Source organism: Chamaea fasciata, unplaced genomic scaffold, assembly GCF_029207755.1.
Source record: "Chamaea fasciata isolate MVZ Bird 193981 ecotype frontalis unplaced genomic scaffold, bChaFas1.0.hap1 SCAF_9, whole genome shotgun sequence".
Classification (NCBI taxonomy): Eukaryota; Metazoa; Chordata; class Aves; order Passeriformes; family Sylviidae; genus Chamaea; species Chamaea fasciata.
Window position 1 is genome coordinate 3455446 of NW_027094094.1, and position 15673 is coordinate 3471118.

Genomic DNA, 15673 nt, shown 5'->3' on the forward strand with positions numbered 1-15673 from the left:
TTATGTCAGAGCCTGCTGTCAATTTTTATGCTGAACAGCCACCAAAATGGATGGAGGATTGGTGCCTTGGCCCATGAGCCTGAAAAACTGATAGTGCCAGAGGATGTGCTGTTGTGTTGTGCTGTTTGGCGTTCGTAGCGGGAGGCCAATCACCGGGCAAGGCCTCCAAACCCAATTAAAATTGTAGGTCAAGTTTGAGCCAAGCTCCTTGCTGTGAAAGCCAATCCTCCACAGACAAAGGGGCTGCCCCGTTTCTTCGTGGACACAACTCTCATTAGCGTTAATGAGAGCTGGGCACATGCACTGACAGGAGATGTTTCCCCAGCTCTCTGATAGCTCCAGCCACTGGGAGTGTGGGGACATGGAGAGCATTCATGAGGTTTTTTTCAGATGAAAATCACAAGCTTCAAAGTGAAGAAGGGATAGAGACAGCCCGTTCCCCTCTCTCCTGCCTTTCAAACACGAGTGAGGAACAAAGAACCCAAATCAGATGGTTTTGTCTTGCACTGTGGCACTGGCAGGCTCTTCAGCAGATACGCAGAGTCTCTGCCTAATTGAGGAGCAGCTTGTCTTTAGGAGCCTTTACAGAGCCTTCTGCATTTTCATAGCTCTGCTGGGCTGGTCTTCATGGCTGCCAAATTACCCTCCTTCCGAGGGAACTGAATGTCACCTCCTTGACCTCAGCTTGCCCTGTGGTGGTCTCTGTCACGCCCAGTCAAGAGGAACCCGTCCTTCTCTTGTGTGAGGGCATTGCTTGGCTTGGGTTTCATTTTAGTTATCGTCCCTAAGCGTTCTTCTTGATGTCCCCAAATGCAGGCCACAACCACAGACTAACCCGGCATGAAAACTTGCTTGACTTCTTAAATGAATTACTATTGAAATGTCAAACTTGGGGAATATTCCAGGTCAAAGGGCCAAGTCCCTGTCAGTGGAAAGCACTGAGATAAATAAACACAGTGAAGTTTGGACTGGTAGCACAGACAACATGAGGCAAAGGCTCACAGTCCTAGCTATGCTGGAGGTTTGGAGGAAAATTGGCTGATTTTGGGGGGGGTTAGACAAAAGAGGATCTTAGAAAAGAGTCTTTCTGGAGCCTTTGGGGCAAGTGCCGCTTTGGGCAGGGAGGCAGCTTATTTCTGGACCCCGTGGCCATGGGGCAGCAGGGGAGAGGGAAGCCCAGCCTCTGCCAGGGAGAGCATCATCCAGACCTTGGAGCTTTTTTTGTAAGGTACTGAACACTGCAAGAATCTGAAAATGGATCATAGATTGTAGCCAAACTCAGTATATTGAGTCAACATGATTAAAGTCTTGATATATTGGATGATGCATGGTTAGGTCCAATTCTCAGGGTGACCGAAATAATCTTTTGGGTTTTAGATCTGTGAGAAATATTTCTGCCAGTGAAATAATAATATTAGTAAAAAGATTGGGTTTTATCTTTATATAGCCCTTTGCCTGGAGGAAGATTAAAGGTGAAATGCCTAAAACTATAAATTCAACAACTACTGCTTTCCCTTCTCCTTGATGGGTCCTTGAAACACCCAAGAGTGTAAGAATTGTCCTGTTGATGGATAGTTTCTTGATTTTTTTCCTCCTTTTTTTCCCGTTTTCCTTCCTCAGCAGCCTCTGTGGCTGGTCCCCAGTGAAAATAGCAGGGACTGTGCCAGAAAAAGATGGCATATTAAAAAGTAGTGACATTAGGGGGGTGAGGGCCTGGCACAGAGCAAATGTGACTGCCCTATCCCTGGAAATGTTCAGGATCAGGTGGGATGGGGCTTGGAGCAACCTGGGATAGTGGAAGGTGTCCCTGCCCATGTCTTTTGCTTTCCACCCAAAGACAGAAAAGTTCCAGTATTGGAAGTCAAAAGTAGTAGAATCCCAGAATGGTTTGAATTGAAAGAGACATTAAAGATCATCTCACTCCACCTCCTGCAATGGCAGGGACACCTTCCACTACCCCATGTTGCTCCAAGCCCTGTCCAACCTGGCCCAGTGAGAGAAGCTCAGTAGGTGTGTGCTGACAGCCGTGACCTCCTGTTTTCTGTGTAAGCAAGAAATTATCTCTGAGGGAAGCTGCAGCAGGGTTTTATTGAGGCTGTGACAAGGTGCTTGCGCATGCAGGATCCCAGTCCCGGCCCTGATTGTAAAAGGGAGGAGGAAGAGGAGGAGGATGGCTTTGAGCCCGTCAGGGACAGATCCTGCACTCATTCTCTGGGAAGTACTCTTCTCAAATCAGCCATCATTCCCATTTTTCCCTTGGAGGGCTCTCTCAGAGCTTGTCCTCCTTGAGTGCTGCAGCAGAGCAGGGTGAGGGATGGGGCACACAGGTCAGCTTGTCTGGCCTTTGGCACTCTCACATCACTCCTCCACCACGTTGGGCAACTCCATCACTCCGAGCATGCCAGGGCAGGGTTGCAGCCTTGGGCTCACTGTTGCACAGCTTTTTCTTGGAAGTGGCTTTTCACCATCCTTGGGTGACGGGGGAAAGCCAAGAAACCAGGAGAAAAGCCAGCTCACGGAATCATTAATGTTGGAAAAGACCTTCAAGATCGTCAAGTCCAACCTTGAATCCCTTCATGGGGGTGATGGCCCTTGAGTGCACCCTGAAAGCGCCTTCCAGGCTTGCATGCCTCCTCTTTCTGAGCCAGGGTTTTCTGGAATTACGGGATTCTTTCGGAAAGGCCATTCAGTGTAGGGCATCTTGGTGAACATTCAAACAGTCAAAGAGAAAAAGAGCAAAAGAGCTTCTTGCAAAGAGAAAAAGCTGCTTGGGGAATTCTGGTGAGGTGTGGCTGGAGCAGGGACACCCCATCCAGAGGATCCTGTTGAAGATCTGGGCACGTTTCTCTGTCGAGGTCGGGGATTTCCCTCGCCCATGCAGGCTGTTGGCATAAGGAGCCCACAGCCCACAGGTGTGTTTAATCTCCAGAGCAGATTTTGGGGCTGTTGTTTTTGTTTCCTATTGAAGCATAGCTCTGCCCATCGTATTTTCATCTTATTTCCGCACTAGGAAAGCTCCCTGGCACTGCCATCAGCTAATTACAATCATTAAATATGTTCCACACTTAGAAATTGTCTCCTGAACACGAACAGGGGGCAGTGGAAAATGCAGGCTGCCTTTCCCCCCGTGCACAGGGACTCTGAGACCAAAATTCAACTTGAATAACACGGGACGAAAAAAAGGGAATTGGATGCGCACCTGTGCGCAGACAAATGTTTGGGTTAGGTTCCAAACAGAATTTATCTGCCAAAAAGGATAAGAAAAATTGATTGAAACTCCTAATTGCTTTACAAGTTGCCATAATAAATTATGTATTAATGTAAATTAGTTCATGGGAAAAGAACGTAGAGGAAACTTGAGCAGAAGGATCATGCATTATGTATAAAAAGGAACTGTAAAAATATTATAGCAGCACATTTGTGTCGCTGTAGTTAAAGTTGTGTCAGCGTTTTGGTTTTACACCCTTCTCTGTGGTTATGAGTGGTCATTAAAATTTACTCTGTGTCACCAGAGGAGCACTGCAGTCATTTCCAAAGCCCAGGGCCACCACTGAGCTGCAAAGTGCCTGATGTGTCCCACAAAACCTGGAGCTCAGCCTTTGGACACCTGGCTGTGGTGCTCTGAGGGTGGATCCTGTTCTCCGTGGGGCAGTGCAAAGCTCTCAAGGATGGAGACAACACCCATCTCCTCAACTCTGGGATGTGACTCCAGCCCACGAGCACTACCAGGGATCGTTTGATGTTTTGTGAGAGGACAGCTGGGTTTTGTTAAGGTGTCAGTGTTTCTTTTTGCAGTTTTAAGTCAAAATCCAGAAGTGAGATGCTATTTCGTCCAGGGACACCAACAGCCAAGAAGGACCTGTTTAAGCAGGGCAAGAGCCCTCCAGGCTGCACTTACAGCATGCTCTGGTCGTCCCTTTGTTTTCCAACAGGCAAAGGGGAGTTTTCCTGCCACTTGCAGACCAAGGGGTTCTCGTGGTGGGTTTTATCCTGGAACAAATTTCTGCCTCAGGGTAAACCAGGCTGAGGTTTGCAGCTTAAGAAAATTAATACGTGTTTACCTGCAGCAGAATTAATGGCTCCAGTGCAATTATCGTTATCAATGTGCACAGGATGGGAATCTTAATCTTTAAAAACTGAGCAGAAAACCACCTGCTTTTCCTCAATAAGGCTTTCCAGAGTTCTTTAATTATACCCTTGGCCCTTAGACTACTCCTTTTTCAATTTTTTTCAGGGCAACCTGCTTCCTATTTGCACTGAACGCGCATTTTTTCTGGGCTATCTGGTATTCTGGGACTGGTCAGCGCTGGCTGGGCACTTGGAGGGGCCAGGTTGTGCCAGCTCACATTGTGCAAGGGGAAAAGCAAATCACCCCAAGCTGGGGCTGGGGATAGTGGTGCTTTTACCATTTTCTTTGCCAGGTTTGGAAGATTTATAGCTGTTTGTGCTGAAGCAGGGGTGAAAGAGGAAGGTGTCCCGTATCCTCCTCACCAAGGCCTTTTGTACAGTCTCCGGCCAGAGGATCGTGGCAGCTTGCCATGAAAAATCGGCTTCTATTTCTGTTTCTTTTGTCTGCTGACCTGACCCAAGAAACCTCTCTGCTGGCAGCATAGCACGGAGGAAAAATAATAAAGATCTAAACATAGATGGAGTTGTCTAGCGCAGATTTCTCACTTTTCATTGTGTTTATTAAAATGAGGAGAGCAACAGTTGAAATGCCGTGCGGTTATTGCGGGCAGAGCCAGGCTGTTTGTGGCTGGAGCTGTTATGGCAGCAGCTGGAGGCAGGGAGAAATGGGAAAATCGGCCAGGAGGGGTGCAAGGGGCCCCAAATCTGACCTCCTGACTTGAAACCTTAGTCAGAAGCGTTCTGCACCGTTGCATCTTCCCTACCAGGCTGGTACCTGCAGCTGCGGGCTGGGCACGGCTTTTAATTCATCCTTCAGTTGCCTGAGTGGAAATACCCGAAAAAGCCCCCCAAAATATCGCAGGGTTTAGATACAATCATGTGAAACTTGGCAGCGACGCTTCTCCAGCACGGCTGGGCTCTGTTTGCAGCAGCCAACGACAAAAACAGGCACTGCTGAGAGAGAGGCTGTTGGCTGATGAGTTTTTTCCACTGCAGCAGCCGGTGGGGTTGTCCTGCCATGGTTTTCCTGTTGAGCGTTGAAGGTGTATCTGCAGAGAGCCCCGTCCTTTGCAGGGCAGCCCAGGCCTGAGGGGGCTTTGCTTTCTTCTTTTGCTGTCCGTGGGATGTGTGTGGGAAGGAGATCGCCTTCCTTAATCCTTTCTTCGCTGTCGGTGGGAAGCTGGGGAAGGATCTGGAGCGCAAGGCTGATACAAAAAAACTGAGGGAGCTGAGTGGGCTCAGCCTGGAGAAAAGGAGGCTCAGGGGGCACCTTCTCACTCTCCCCAACTCCCTGACAGGAGGGCGCAGCCAGGTGGGGGTCTCCTTCCAGGTAAAAAAGTAATAAAACAAGAGGAAACTGCCTCAAGTTGCACCAAGGGAGGTTTAGATTAGATTTTAGGGAAAATTTCTTCACGGAAAGGGCTCTCCAGCCCTGGCATAGCAGTCCTAGGGCAGTGGTGGAATCCCCATCCCTGGAGGGATTCAAAAGCCATGTGGATGTGGCCCTTGGGGACACGGGTTAGTGATGGCCTTGGCAGTGCTGGAGGAATGGTTGGACTTGATGACCCAAGAGGGCTCTTCCAGCCTCGGTGATTCTGTGATTTTAAAATGCTTTTTAAATTCAGCTGTAAATTCAGGCAATTGTCAGTTGTGGAGCCCAGGAGAAACCGCACACATCCTGAGACATGATTTAGCACAGAGATAACCAATAGCCACAACATTCTACACCGCCGAATTCCCCTTAGCTAAAGCAACCTGGAATATTCGGAGGCATGTTTTTATCTTCTCCTAGCAGTTTTGCTCCTGCTGGGCCTGTCACTTTGTCTCTCTCTCCATCTCCGCCACACAACCCGCTCTGCTGGCAGTTCAGGAAACCATATTCCAAGAGTTAATTAATTTGTACTGGAAAACGTCCCATATGCTACTCTTTTTTTGTTGTTGTTGTTTACGGACGTAGAAAGCGAGTCGCAGAATTAATTAACGCTAATGCCCGTGCGTGTGCGGTGTCTTTTTTTTTTTTTTTTTTCTTTTTCTCTCTCTCTTTTTTCCCTTTCTCCTTTCTGAACCAGAAAATGACAGATGGAGAGATCTCAGCAGGAAATGTCCGCTGCAGCTCGAGCAGCCGGGCGCCAGCATCTGGGACTGCCTGTCGGACGGGCCCGAGGAGGGCCCGCGCTGGCCGAGGGACGCGGCCGGCACCTGCTCCGTCACCAACCTCATCAAGGAGCTGAGCCTCAGCGACCCGCACGGCCACCCCTCCGCGCCTCCCAGCAAGCGCCAGTGCCGCTCGCTGTCCTTCTCCGACGAGATGTCGGGCTGCGGCACCACCTGGAGACCCCTGGGCTCCAAGGTGTGGACGCCGGTGGAGAAGAGGCGCTGCTACAGCGGCGGCAGCGTCCAGCGCTACTCCAACGGCTTCGCCACCATGCAGAGGAGCTCCAGCTTCAGCCTGCCCGCCCGCTCCAACCCTCTCTGCGGCGAGCACCCCGCCTTGGCCGGCCGTCTGGGGGTGCGGCCCGGGAAATCGGCTGCTGGGGGCCACGGGGGAGACAGGGCGGACATTCAGCGGTCCCTGTCGTGCTCGCAGGAGCGCTTCTCCGAGGGCGGCCCGCCGTCGGCCAGCAGCACGCCCGCCTCCACGCCGGAGCTGGGCCGCCGCGCCGCCGGCCTGTCCCGCAGCCGCTCCCAGCCCTGCGTCCTCAACGACAAAAAGGTCGGCATCAAGCGGAGGAGGCCGGAGGAGGTCCAGGAGCAGCGGCCCTCGCTGGACCTCGCCAAGATGACCCAGGTAAGAGGCGGCGGGGCCGGCGCTGCAAAGGGGCGCGGGTGTTCTCTGCTTTGCTCAAGAGCCTTCGGCCTCCTCCAGGGTGGGTCTGAGGCACGAGGTAATAATAACCCCCATAATGTGGGCGTCATAGGGAGACACATCCTTCTGCCCAGGGAAAAGAACCCATTCCGTTCTAAATGGATTTCTGCGGCAGATTCACGCGTTTCTCTTCCGCGCTGGTTTCTTTGCGCGCCAAGTCCACCGTGTCGTCGTTTCCTTCTGGCGCGGGTTTTGAGCAGGAATGCGTCAAGCCCCACATTTCTGAGCTCGGGGGAGAGGAGCCTTGGGCCTGCCATGGGGAGATGAAGGCAGCACCCCAAGACACCCAGCCCTGGCTCCGTCAGGTGCCGAATTCTTACTGCTACAGGCTTTACTTGCTCTTGGGCTCTGTAATTTTCCACTCTGGAGATGTTATCACGTTTCATTTTCAGTTGCAAACGCAGAGCACAACCTCCCTCTTCGATCTGCTGCACAGAGCCAGATAACAGATCTGGAGCATGAATCAGGGAGGATTTTGCTCCTTGGTCCTCTCCCTGCTGGACCAAGTGGCTGGACATTAGCAAGAGACAGAGCAAGAGGCTGCATTGAAGGACAGCGTTTCCCTTCCACACTCATGAGATTTCCTGCAGTTTCGTGATTTGACATTTCCCACATCAGTAATTTACAGCCACGAAGTCAATGGCACCAGCAGCTCAGTGTGGAATGGAGATAACGGGGGGTGTGAAGGCCCCAGGGCTCTCTCTGTGGGAACAGGGGCACCCTGGCCACCTCCCAGGGTGGGCTGTCACCTGCTGGCCTTCAAATTTCCCCCATGGGAGCCTGCTGTGCTTCATCCCAGAGCCACCTGTGTTGGGAGTGTTTGCCCTAAAGGTTTTTTGTGGTGCTGGGGAAAAGCGAAGCCTGTCTGGTGCAAGGCATCCCCTTGTTGTCTGCAGGGAAACTGCTGGGAGAAATTCACAATATGGGTGAGATCCAACACTGTGTGTGCATTTTCGCCTTACAAGAACATGATATTTTATGGTGTTGTGTGCTTGGCAGTGCAGAGGGTGTTTGAAGGAGTGTAGTGGTATTGGAAGAAAAGATCATCTTCTCCTCCTCCAGAGGAGTTTAGAGGATAAAAAGGGTGAAGGAGTCACATATTTGGGTGAGATCAGGCCAAAAACATGAGGATTGCTCTTGTCTTTCCATAAATCACAGCAACAACGTTTATTATGCCAAGCTTATTTTATTAGATAATAAGCTGGATGGACAGTAAAAACCACGTACGTGCGTTGTTCTATTTTATTAGCCACAGGGCAGAATAGCACAGCCGCCCCGTGATTCCCTCTGTACAAGCAGACAAGCATCATTTCACTTCCCTGGAAGTGTTCAAGGCATGGTTGGATGGGGCTTGGGACAACCCAGTCCAGTGGAAGGTGTCCTGCCCATAGCAGGGGGTGGAATGAGATGGGCTTTAGGGACCCTTTCAGTCCAGATCGTTCTGGGGTTCTCTGGTATGATGGACAGGGAGGGAGGAGACTGTCCAGGCTCTGCCTGGAAAGACCTTTGTTGCCCTCTGAGGTTGTTCTGAGGCAGCTTCTCCATTGCATCAGCCCAAGGTTGGCTGGTTTGAAATAAAGGGCTTGGCCAAGGAGATCCTGAGGGTCAGCAGGAGCTTCCCTTTCCCTCCAGCGGATGCTGAGCCCAGGCACATGTTTATAATTTGGATGGCCATGGCTTTGACATGGGTGGGTGATCCAAATATGACAAAAAAATCTAATCACTTGGATGTCCAAAAGCAGCTCAGTCCATGTTCCTGGAAAACCCTCAGCTTGAGGAATAGTTTTGTTTTCTCTGGCTGCTGTCCCCCACATCAAAACGTCTTCCAGAGTGAGCAAGCAATGCCTGAACCCTCAGCATTGCTCAGTGTTGGGGCGGTTCATCCCCTGGGAGAAGCAATCCCACCAGGAGAGGGTGGGAAGCTCCACACTGTGTGGCACGAGCTCTGTAGGAGTGGGGAAGGGGTTTCCTGGTGTCAGTGGGCACCCCTCTGGCAGCCCCTCCTGTCCCTCTGGCCCAGGCTGGGTGGCCGGAGCTGCTGCACGCCCGGCGGTTGCTACAACCAGCAACCAACAACGGCATCGCTAAGGAACTCCCCAGTGGGATCCAGTCCAAGCAGGTCCCGTGGATATTTTCAGTTTCCAGGCAGCAAACCCAGCCAGGCTCAGGTGCCCGTGGCAGTGGGTGAATTCCCAAGGCAGGGATGTGCTGCTGGGTGTGGGGTGGCAGGCAAGGCTGGAGCAAAGCCCTGCAAGGGCCAGGGTTCCAGAGCTGAAGGGTTGTGGAGAGCAGCGCTGGCAGGCGGCTCTTGGCGTGGGAGGACTGGCACAGAGGGATGAGCAGGATGAGGCAAGTCATGGGGAACATTCTTGCCTTTGGTGGGGCACGGTCAGAGCCCTCCCCGGGACGGGAATGCCAGGAAAACCAAATAATTCCTCGTGGGGAATAAATGTGCTGGAGAAAACCCTGCACGTCCGGGTATCCCCCAGGCTGCTTTTAATGCTCCCAGCCCAGGAGACTGCAAAGTCGGGTGATTTCGGAGGAAGAGCAGAAATAATGGCAAGTGTCTGTGTGGCTGCACATGTGCTCCAGTCTGGGTTTATGTGGGGTAGAAACACCTCGTGTGCAATGGGCAAAGCAGAGGACAGCCAAAGTCTCCAGACTGGACTTTTCCAGTTATCCACAAAAGATTCACTTTTCAGAGGGGGAAACTGAGACATGGGGCTTTCCCTGAGTCCCTGGGTGTCAAAGTGGGAACTGAGCTGTGAGGTGTTGGGTACCGGCTCAGCGTCTGGCTCTGGCAGCAGATCGGTTAATTTTTCACTTGTGCTGGTAACCACATGTGTTTGTAGGCCTGAAACCTGGTACCATAATCAAAATAAAAATAATCTGACCTGAAAGAAATGTTTTCTTCATACCGGGAGGGATATTTAGGCCAGGCAGGAGGGGAGGGAGCCGCTCCTGGAAGCAATTACATGGCTACATAACTGGGCTAATTAAGTGAGAAATCTAAACGTTGAAGTTCGGCCGGGAGTGAAAATACTTAGGAAAATATTGCCTTGCTTTCCTCAAAATCCCGATTGTGTCTCTTCTGTCTGCAACTCCCATAGCCTAGAGAGGGAAGGTGAGCCCATATCCCTCCCTTTATTATTTACTCATATGGCACCAAACCAGACAGGCCTCAGCTCTGGGCAGAAACCAAACCGTGCGCATGGTTGTCATTGAAATAGCAACAATTTTTAAAAGCCACAGGCACCACAACTGTCCTCCTGCTCCTTTTAAGTGCACGTGAACTCTTTGCCTTGTGTCTCTTTGCCTTCAAACTAGGAGTGATCCGGGGGGGCTCAGTCAGGTGAGTGGGTGATGAGGAGGTGTCATTTAATTATCCCGAGTCGTGGAAAGAAGCTGGTTTCTATTCTTCACCCCAGTCAAGGGGAGTTTGGGTACCTGGCCTGGCATCTCTGACCTCCTTAACCCGAGGACATGAACCATTCTCTCATTTCAGTGTAGGGTCTGGGCTTGCTTTCCAGCCTCACCTTTTATTCCTTCTTTCCACGTGAAGCACAAGCCCAAGGAGGACACGTCCCGCCTCCCTGATCCCAGCAGCTGTTCTGCCAGAGTGTTAATGAATCTCCTCACAGCTTTCCATCCCAGGCACAGTGCCCTTGGCCTCACAGCCCCAGGGACTGTGTCTGTACTGGCAGGCCACCATCAGAAATGGCTGGGATCAGATTTTTCCATGAATTGGGAGGCTTTTCAAAGAGCTGGTTTTTCTTTTTCTGATGTGGGTGCATCTAAAATAAATGGGAGATGAGGAGTGTTGCAAAGGTGACAGGAGGTGGCTTAGACCTCAGGAGTCCTTCCAGCTGGGCTGATTTTGGCAGGAATGAGTGGTTTTACCCTTTGGTAGTCACTCGGAGAAGCATCTGTGTGAATTAGGTGAGAACATGGATTTTCTACTATAAAATCACACTCGGCCAGGGATGCTGTGTGGTGGAGAGACACCCGCTGGGTTTTCCTCCCCCGTGGTGTGGTGGATTCTTCTCCAGAGGAACCTGACGTGTTCCACCTCCACATCTGCTGCTCTCTGGCATCCTGGTGTGAACATTTCCTGGGATCTGGGGCGGGGTGTGCCGAAACGTCTCGTGGCAGCACAGACGTTGGGTTTGGTGGCTTGGCTGAGTCACGGACGGGAAGCCGAGCCATAGGCCAGCCCTGATGTTGGTGTGTGCAGATTGCTTTCCTTCACCAGGCTCTGGGCAGCTGCAGGGGACACACGACACGTCCCTCACACCAGTGACTGCCCCCCTCAGTGGGAATTTGCAATAGTCGCCAGCTGTGGCCACGCAAAGCCTCGCTATCTCTTCCCCTTTCTGCTTCCTGCCGTCTGAAATTATGATGTGGTGGTCACTGAGAGATTTCAATTTGTGTTGGGATGGTTCCAAACACAGCTATCCTTTTTACAGACGTGGTTTTTAAATGATTATATATATATATATATATATATGTATGTAAATGTTTAAGGCCAGGTTAGATACACCTTGAAGCAGCCTGGTCTAGTGGGAAGTGTCCCCGCCCAAGTCGCAGGTTGGATCGTGATGGAATTTGAAGTTCCTTCCAACTCAAACCATTCTGTTTTTCTGATTTTTAAGGTATATATGTATTTGTTCAACGCGGCCATGTTCCCTGCAGCGCAAACCCCAAACAGAAGCAGCCCTGGCTAGAAATGGAGGGTGGTCCTGTAGAGTTTGAAAATACAACTTTCCATGAAAAGAAAGGCACGAATATCTCCGTGGCATGTAAGGAATTGTCAGATGTGATGAGGTACTGGTTCCTCCCAGTTGCAGGATCTGCGTGTTGGTAAAATCAAGGCTTGGGGGTGGCTCTTGTGCCCTATTTCTGATGGCTCTTCAAGGTTTTAGTCCCTCTGTGAGCCTTCAGAGAAGTTGCAGTCTGAAGAGCTACGTCTCTCCTAACAAATACTGCACTCCTGGCCTTTTCCTCCTGAGTTTCCTCTAATATCCATTTAATTTTCTACAAAGGTTGTACCTCTGAACACCGAGAATTCCCTGGTAGCTGTCAAAGTATTTCTCCTCTGTGCAGCTCTGTATTATGTCATGTCTTGCAGCATATGAGACAGAGAGTAGCTACTCTAGGATAAATAAAGCAATTAAAATACAATATTCCTCTGCATCTCCATGGCTTATGGAGAGCATCCTGCGGTTATGAGTGGTTATGAGTTCATAAACAGCTTCTTCCCTGTGAGGGATGGGTGCTGGCAGGAATGGGCAGCAGCTGAGGAGGTGCTGAGGGTGAAGCCCTGGGTGTGCCTGATGAGGGTGAGTTATAGAGAGGACTTTGTGCCTGTTGTGGGGAGGGTCTGGGCACAAGGGAACCATTGACGTTGTTCCCTGGCTGCCTGGACAGACGGAGCCTTTCACAGGGTGACTTCACTGCCCTGCGAGGAGCACGTGCCTTCAGAGGATGGGGTCATCTGCACCAGGAGCATCCCCCTGAAATGAAAATGTGTAGTTCTTGTGGTTTTCAGGGTTAAAATCAGCTCCAGCCTGAGCTGGAGATCCAGAGGGTCTGCAGACACAGTGCAGTGTGTAATGCTCATGGTGGTTGGGAGCCTGGCTGGCCCCTCTGCCTTGTTTTCCCTTCCAAACTTAGGGGTAATGGCAGTTTCCAAGAGGATCCATGCACAAAGGAGTCTGTACGCTCCCAGAGCTGAAATAATCAGTCCACCAGTTTGAAATGTTTCAGGTTGGTCTTGGCACTGGGCGGGAAGAAGCTTTAAGCTGCTGGGTGGGAGAAGGGACCTCTCCTCTCTGAACACCCAAGTTTTTCCTTGAGGGGTAAAAGTCTCTAATTTTCTCGTAAGAAAATTTTCTGTTTGAATTTTGGCACCTTTCAGACTTGCTGGAGAGGGCAGGAGAGGTGGCAGTGATCTTGGTTGGCGTCAGCACCCACTTGAGCCCGTGACAAATATTCCTAAACGTAGTGATAGGCAAAAAACTGGAGGTTTTAAATGCCATACGTGTCCCAGGAAATAGTTTGCTATTGATGTAACTTCTGAGAGAGATTCCAGCTTCCAAGCCCCAGTGTTTTTTAAATAAACAGGAATGAGAGTCTGCAAAGGTCAGTTTGTGGCTTGGTGGGAAAGAGCCTTTGGTTGAGGATCAAAAGAAACTGGCTGGTTTGAAGGTGGGAGGGACACCTTCCACTATCCCAGGCTGCTCCAAGCTCCATCCAACCTGGCCTTGGGCACTTCCAGGGATCCAGGGGCAGCCACAGCTTCTTTGGGCACCCTGTGGCACCCTCACCACCCTCCCAGGGAACAACTCCTTCCCAAAATCCCATCTAACTCTGCCCTATGGGAGTATGAAGGCATCCCCCCTTATCCTTGTCTCGAGTCCATCTCCAGCTCTAGTGCAGCACCTTCAGGCACAGGCAGGGGCTCTGAGGTCTCTCCCAGTTCCATCCCATTCCATGCCCTGCTCCGGGCTGTATCTCCTGCTCTTGTGTCCATCCTCCATCCCCTGCTCCCAGCTCCATCCCACCACGAGCCCCAGGGATGCAGGGCTGAGCGTTGCACCCGTTGTTCACACTCACATGGGAGGACAGGGCTGGGAACACAAACAAAGCTTGGCAGTGTCTGTCCCAAACATGGACAAAATCCAATTGTATCCCGAGGATGCACATCTGATTCACCACGTGCTGGTTAACCCTCCTGTCCCCAGCCTTGTATGTTGTGTGACTCTGAAAAAAAAAACCAGCTTTAAAAAGCACAGAGATTCGCCCTTGAAGGAGTCAGCATGCTCAAAAGTGGCATTTTGGCTCAAAAAAAGCCAAAAAGGATTTTTCATGATGGTTTACAAAAAACTCCAGCACTCCAGGAGCTACTGGGTTAGACAGGAGCTACTGGGAGTTACTTGGAACCACTTGCCTTGCAAAAATCTCCCAAAGCAATTCAGGAAGGCAAAGCATTTCAGGAAATGGTGCTTAATTAATAATAAATAGATAAATAAGGGCCCTTCATTTTCCCTTTCCAGAGAAAGCTGCTCAGGGTTAGCCCGAGGTCGAGGCTGTGAAAGGTGAGGTGTATTTCAAGTCTGCATTGGATTTGCAGGAGGTCTTGGTAGGTGGGGGCAGTGGGCGCAGGTGCCACACACTCCGGATTTTTGGTCATCCACAATGTGGTTTTATCCCTTTACTTGCTGGTATTCTCTTTTCAGTGCTGCTGAAACAGTGACATGAGGTTTGGGTTTAATTTTTACAAGGTCCTGCCTTATCATTTAAGGCCTTGAAGTGAGAAGCACAGTGGCTTGACGGAAATGTTACTTCTGTGCTGAAAATGATGAAGTATAGAAATGGAATGGGGCTGAGTAAAAAAGAATAATTCCATATTAGTGATTTCTCATCCTAACTCGGGACAAGTCAAATCACTGAGTTTTCTCAAAGATGAGCAGCTCCAAATCCTGGAGTTTTACCAGCTCTGGGGACGAGCCAGGTTTAGGTTTATCCTAAAAATGGCAAAACCATCAGTGGGAGAGCAGCCCTGCCCCTGTCCCCACTGGGCTCCTGGCAGGGCTGAGTGTGTTGGCATGAGGGCCCTGCAGTGCTCCAGGGATCTGGATCCCAGGAGGATGCAGAGGAGAAGGCAGAGGTGAAAGGCTGGGAAGGACAACCTGTAAATAAATAAACAAATACACAGCGATCACTAATGACCTGTCTGAGCAAATGGATTTTTCCAGCTCATAGCAAAGAGTTCGGTGTCTGTTAGGGAAAATATTTGTTCTTGGCAGGAAATGAGGGTTTCCTCCAGTTATTATTATGAAAAGGAACGGATTGGGAGGCTGTGCTGGGACTGAGTCCCCACGTGTGGAATGTTGCGCTGGGCTGGGACAGTGGAGCCCCAGAGTGGTGTTCACTGCTCTCTGATTCCCTGCCTTGCTGTGCCTGCTGTATTCCTCCATGATTTCTGGGATCCATCTCTGCAGCGTCTCCCTGGGGCTCTGCAGCACCAGAGGGATTCCCACAGGTGGGTCATAAAGAGCTTTTGCACTTGTGGAGTCTCCCTGAACATCCTCACTGTCATTGAGGCAGCTACATACTCCAGGGGCAAGAGCAGAACTGTGAGTAAACCCCAATTATCTCCACAGGCTCCAAAGGCAGCCTCGGTACTAATGACTTAAAGCCTCCTCCTTGCTTTTTTGGTTTTGTTTGTTCAATATTGTGGTGTGAAGTGACTTAGGAGGATAATAGGTATTTCTGAGCCCGCTCATGAAAGCTGGTTTTCACACCAAACAGAATAAAAGCGAAATTGTCTGCTGAAGCTTTTGAATGCACCAAATAAGCACTGGTGCCTGCTGCAAAATGAGGATTGGGAGCTGAGTGAAGGTTGTTCTTCAGGGAGTGAGAAGGGAAAATCTGGGAAGGCAGACCCTGAAGACCAGGGCAGGAATGTGGTACCCCTGGAGCAGGGCGGGGAGCCATCCCCTGCTCTGGGATGCTGCTGCAGGCACGTTCTGCAGCACCTTGGCCTGGTGGAGGCTGTGGGGCTGCCTGTCAACCACTCAATGCCTCCTTAGACAAAATTTTTAAAGGAAATAGGGAGTTTGAGCTCCCTGACATGGCAACGCTGCGTCTAACCCAGCTCTGCCCCGCCCCAGGCAC

At 50.7% G+C, this 15673-nt stretch overlaps 1 protein-coding gene across 2 annotated transcripts in view; it reads left to right on the plus strand.

Annotated features, from left to right (window-relative positions):
* The window catches only part of FAM53B (family with sequence similarity 53 member B), a 44723-nt gene that overhangs the window by 20713 nt on the left and 8337 nt on the right, over nucleotides 1–15673 (plus strand). For both annotated transcript variants that reach the window (XM_066190752.1, XM_066190753.1), the window contains exon 4: nucleotides 6198–6916. In XM_066190752.1, the coding sequence (XP_066046849.1) occupies nucleotides 6198–6916 (719 nt within the window). The remainder of the gene's footprint in view (nucleotides 1–6197; nucleotides 6917–15673) is intronic.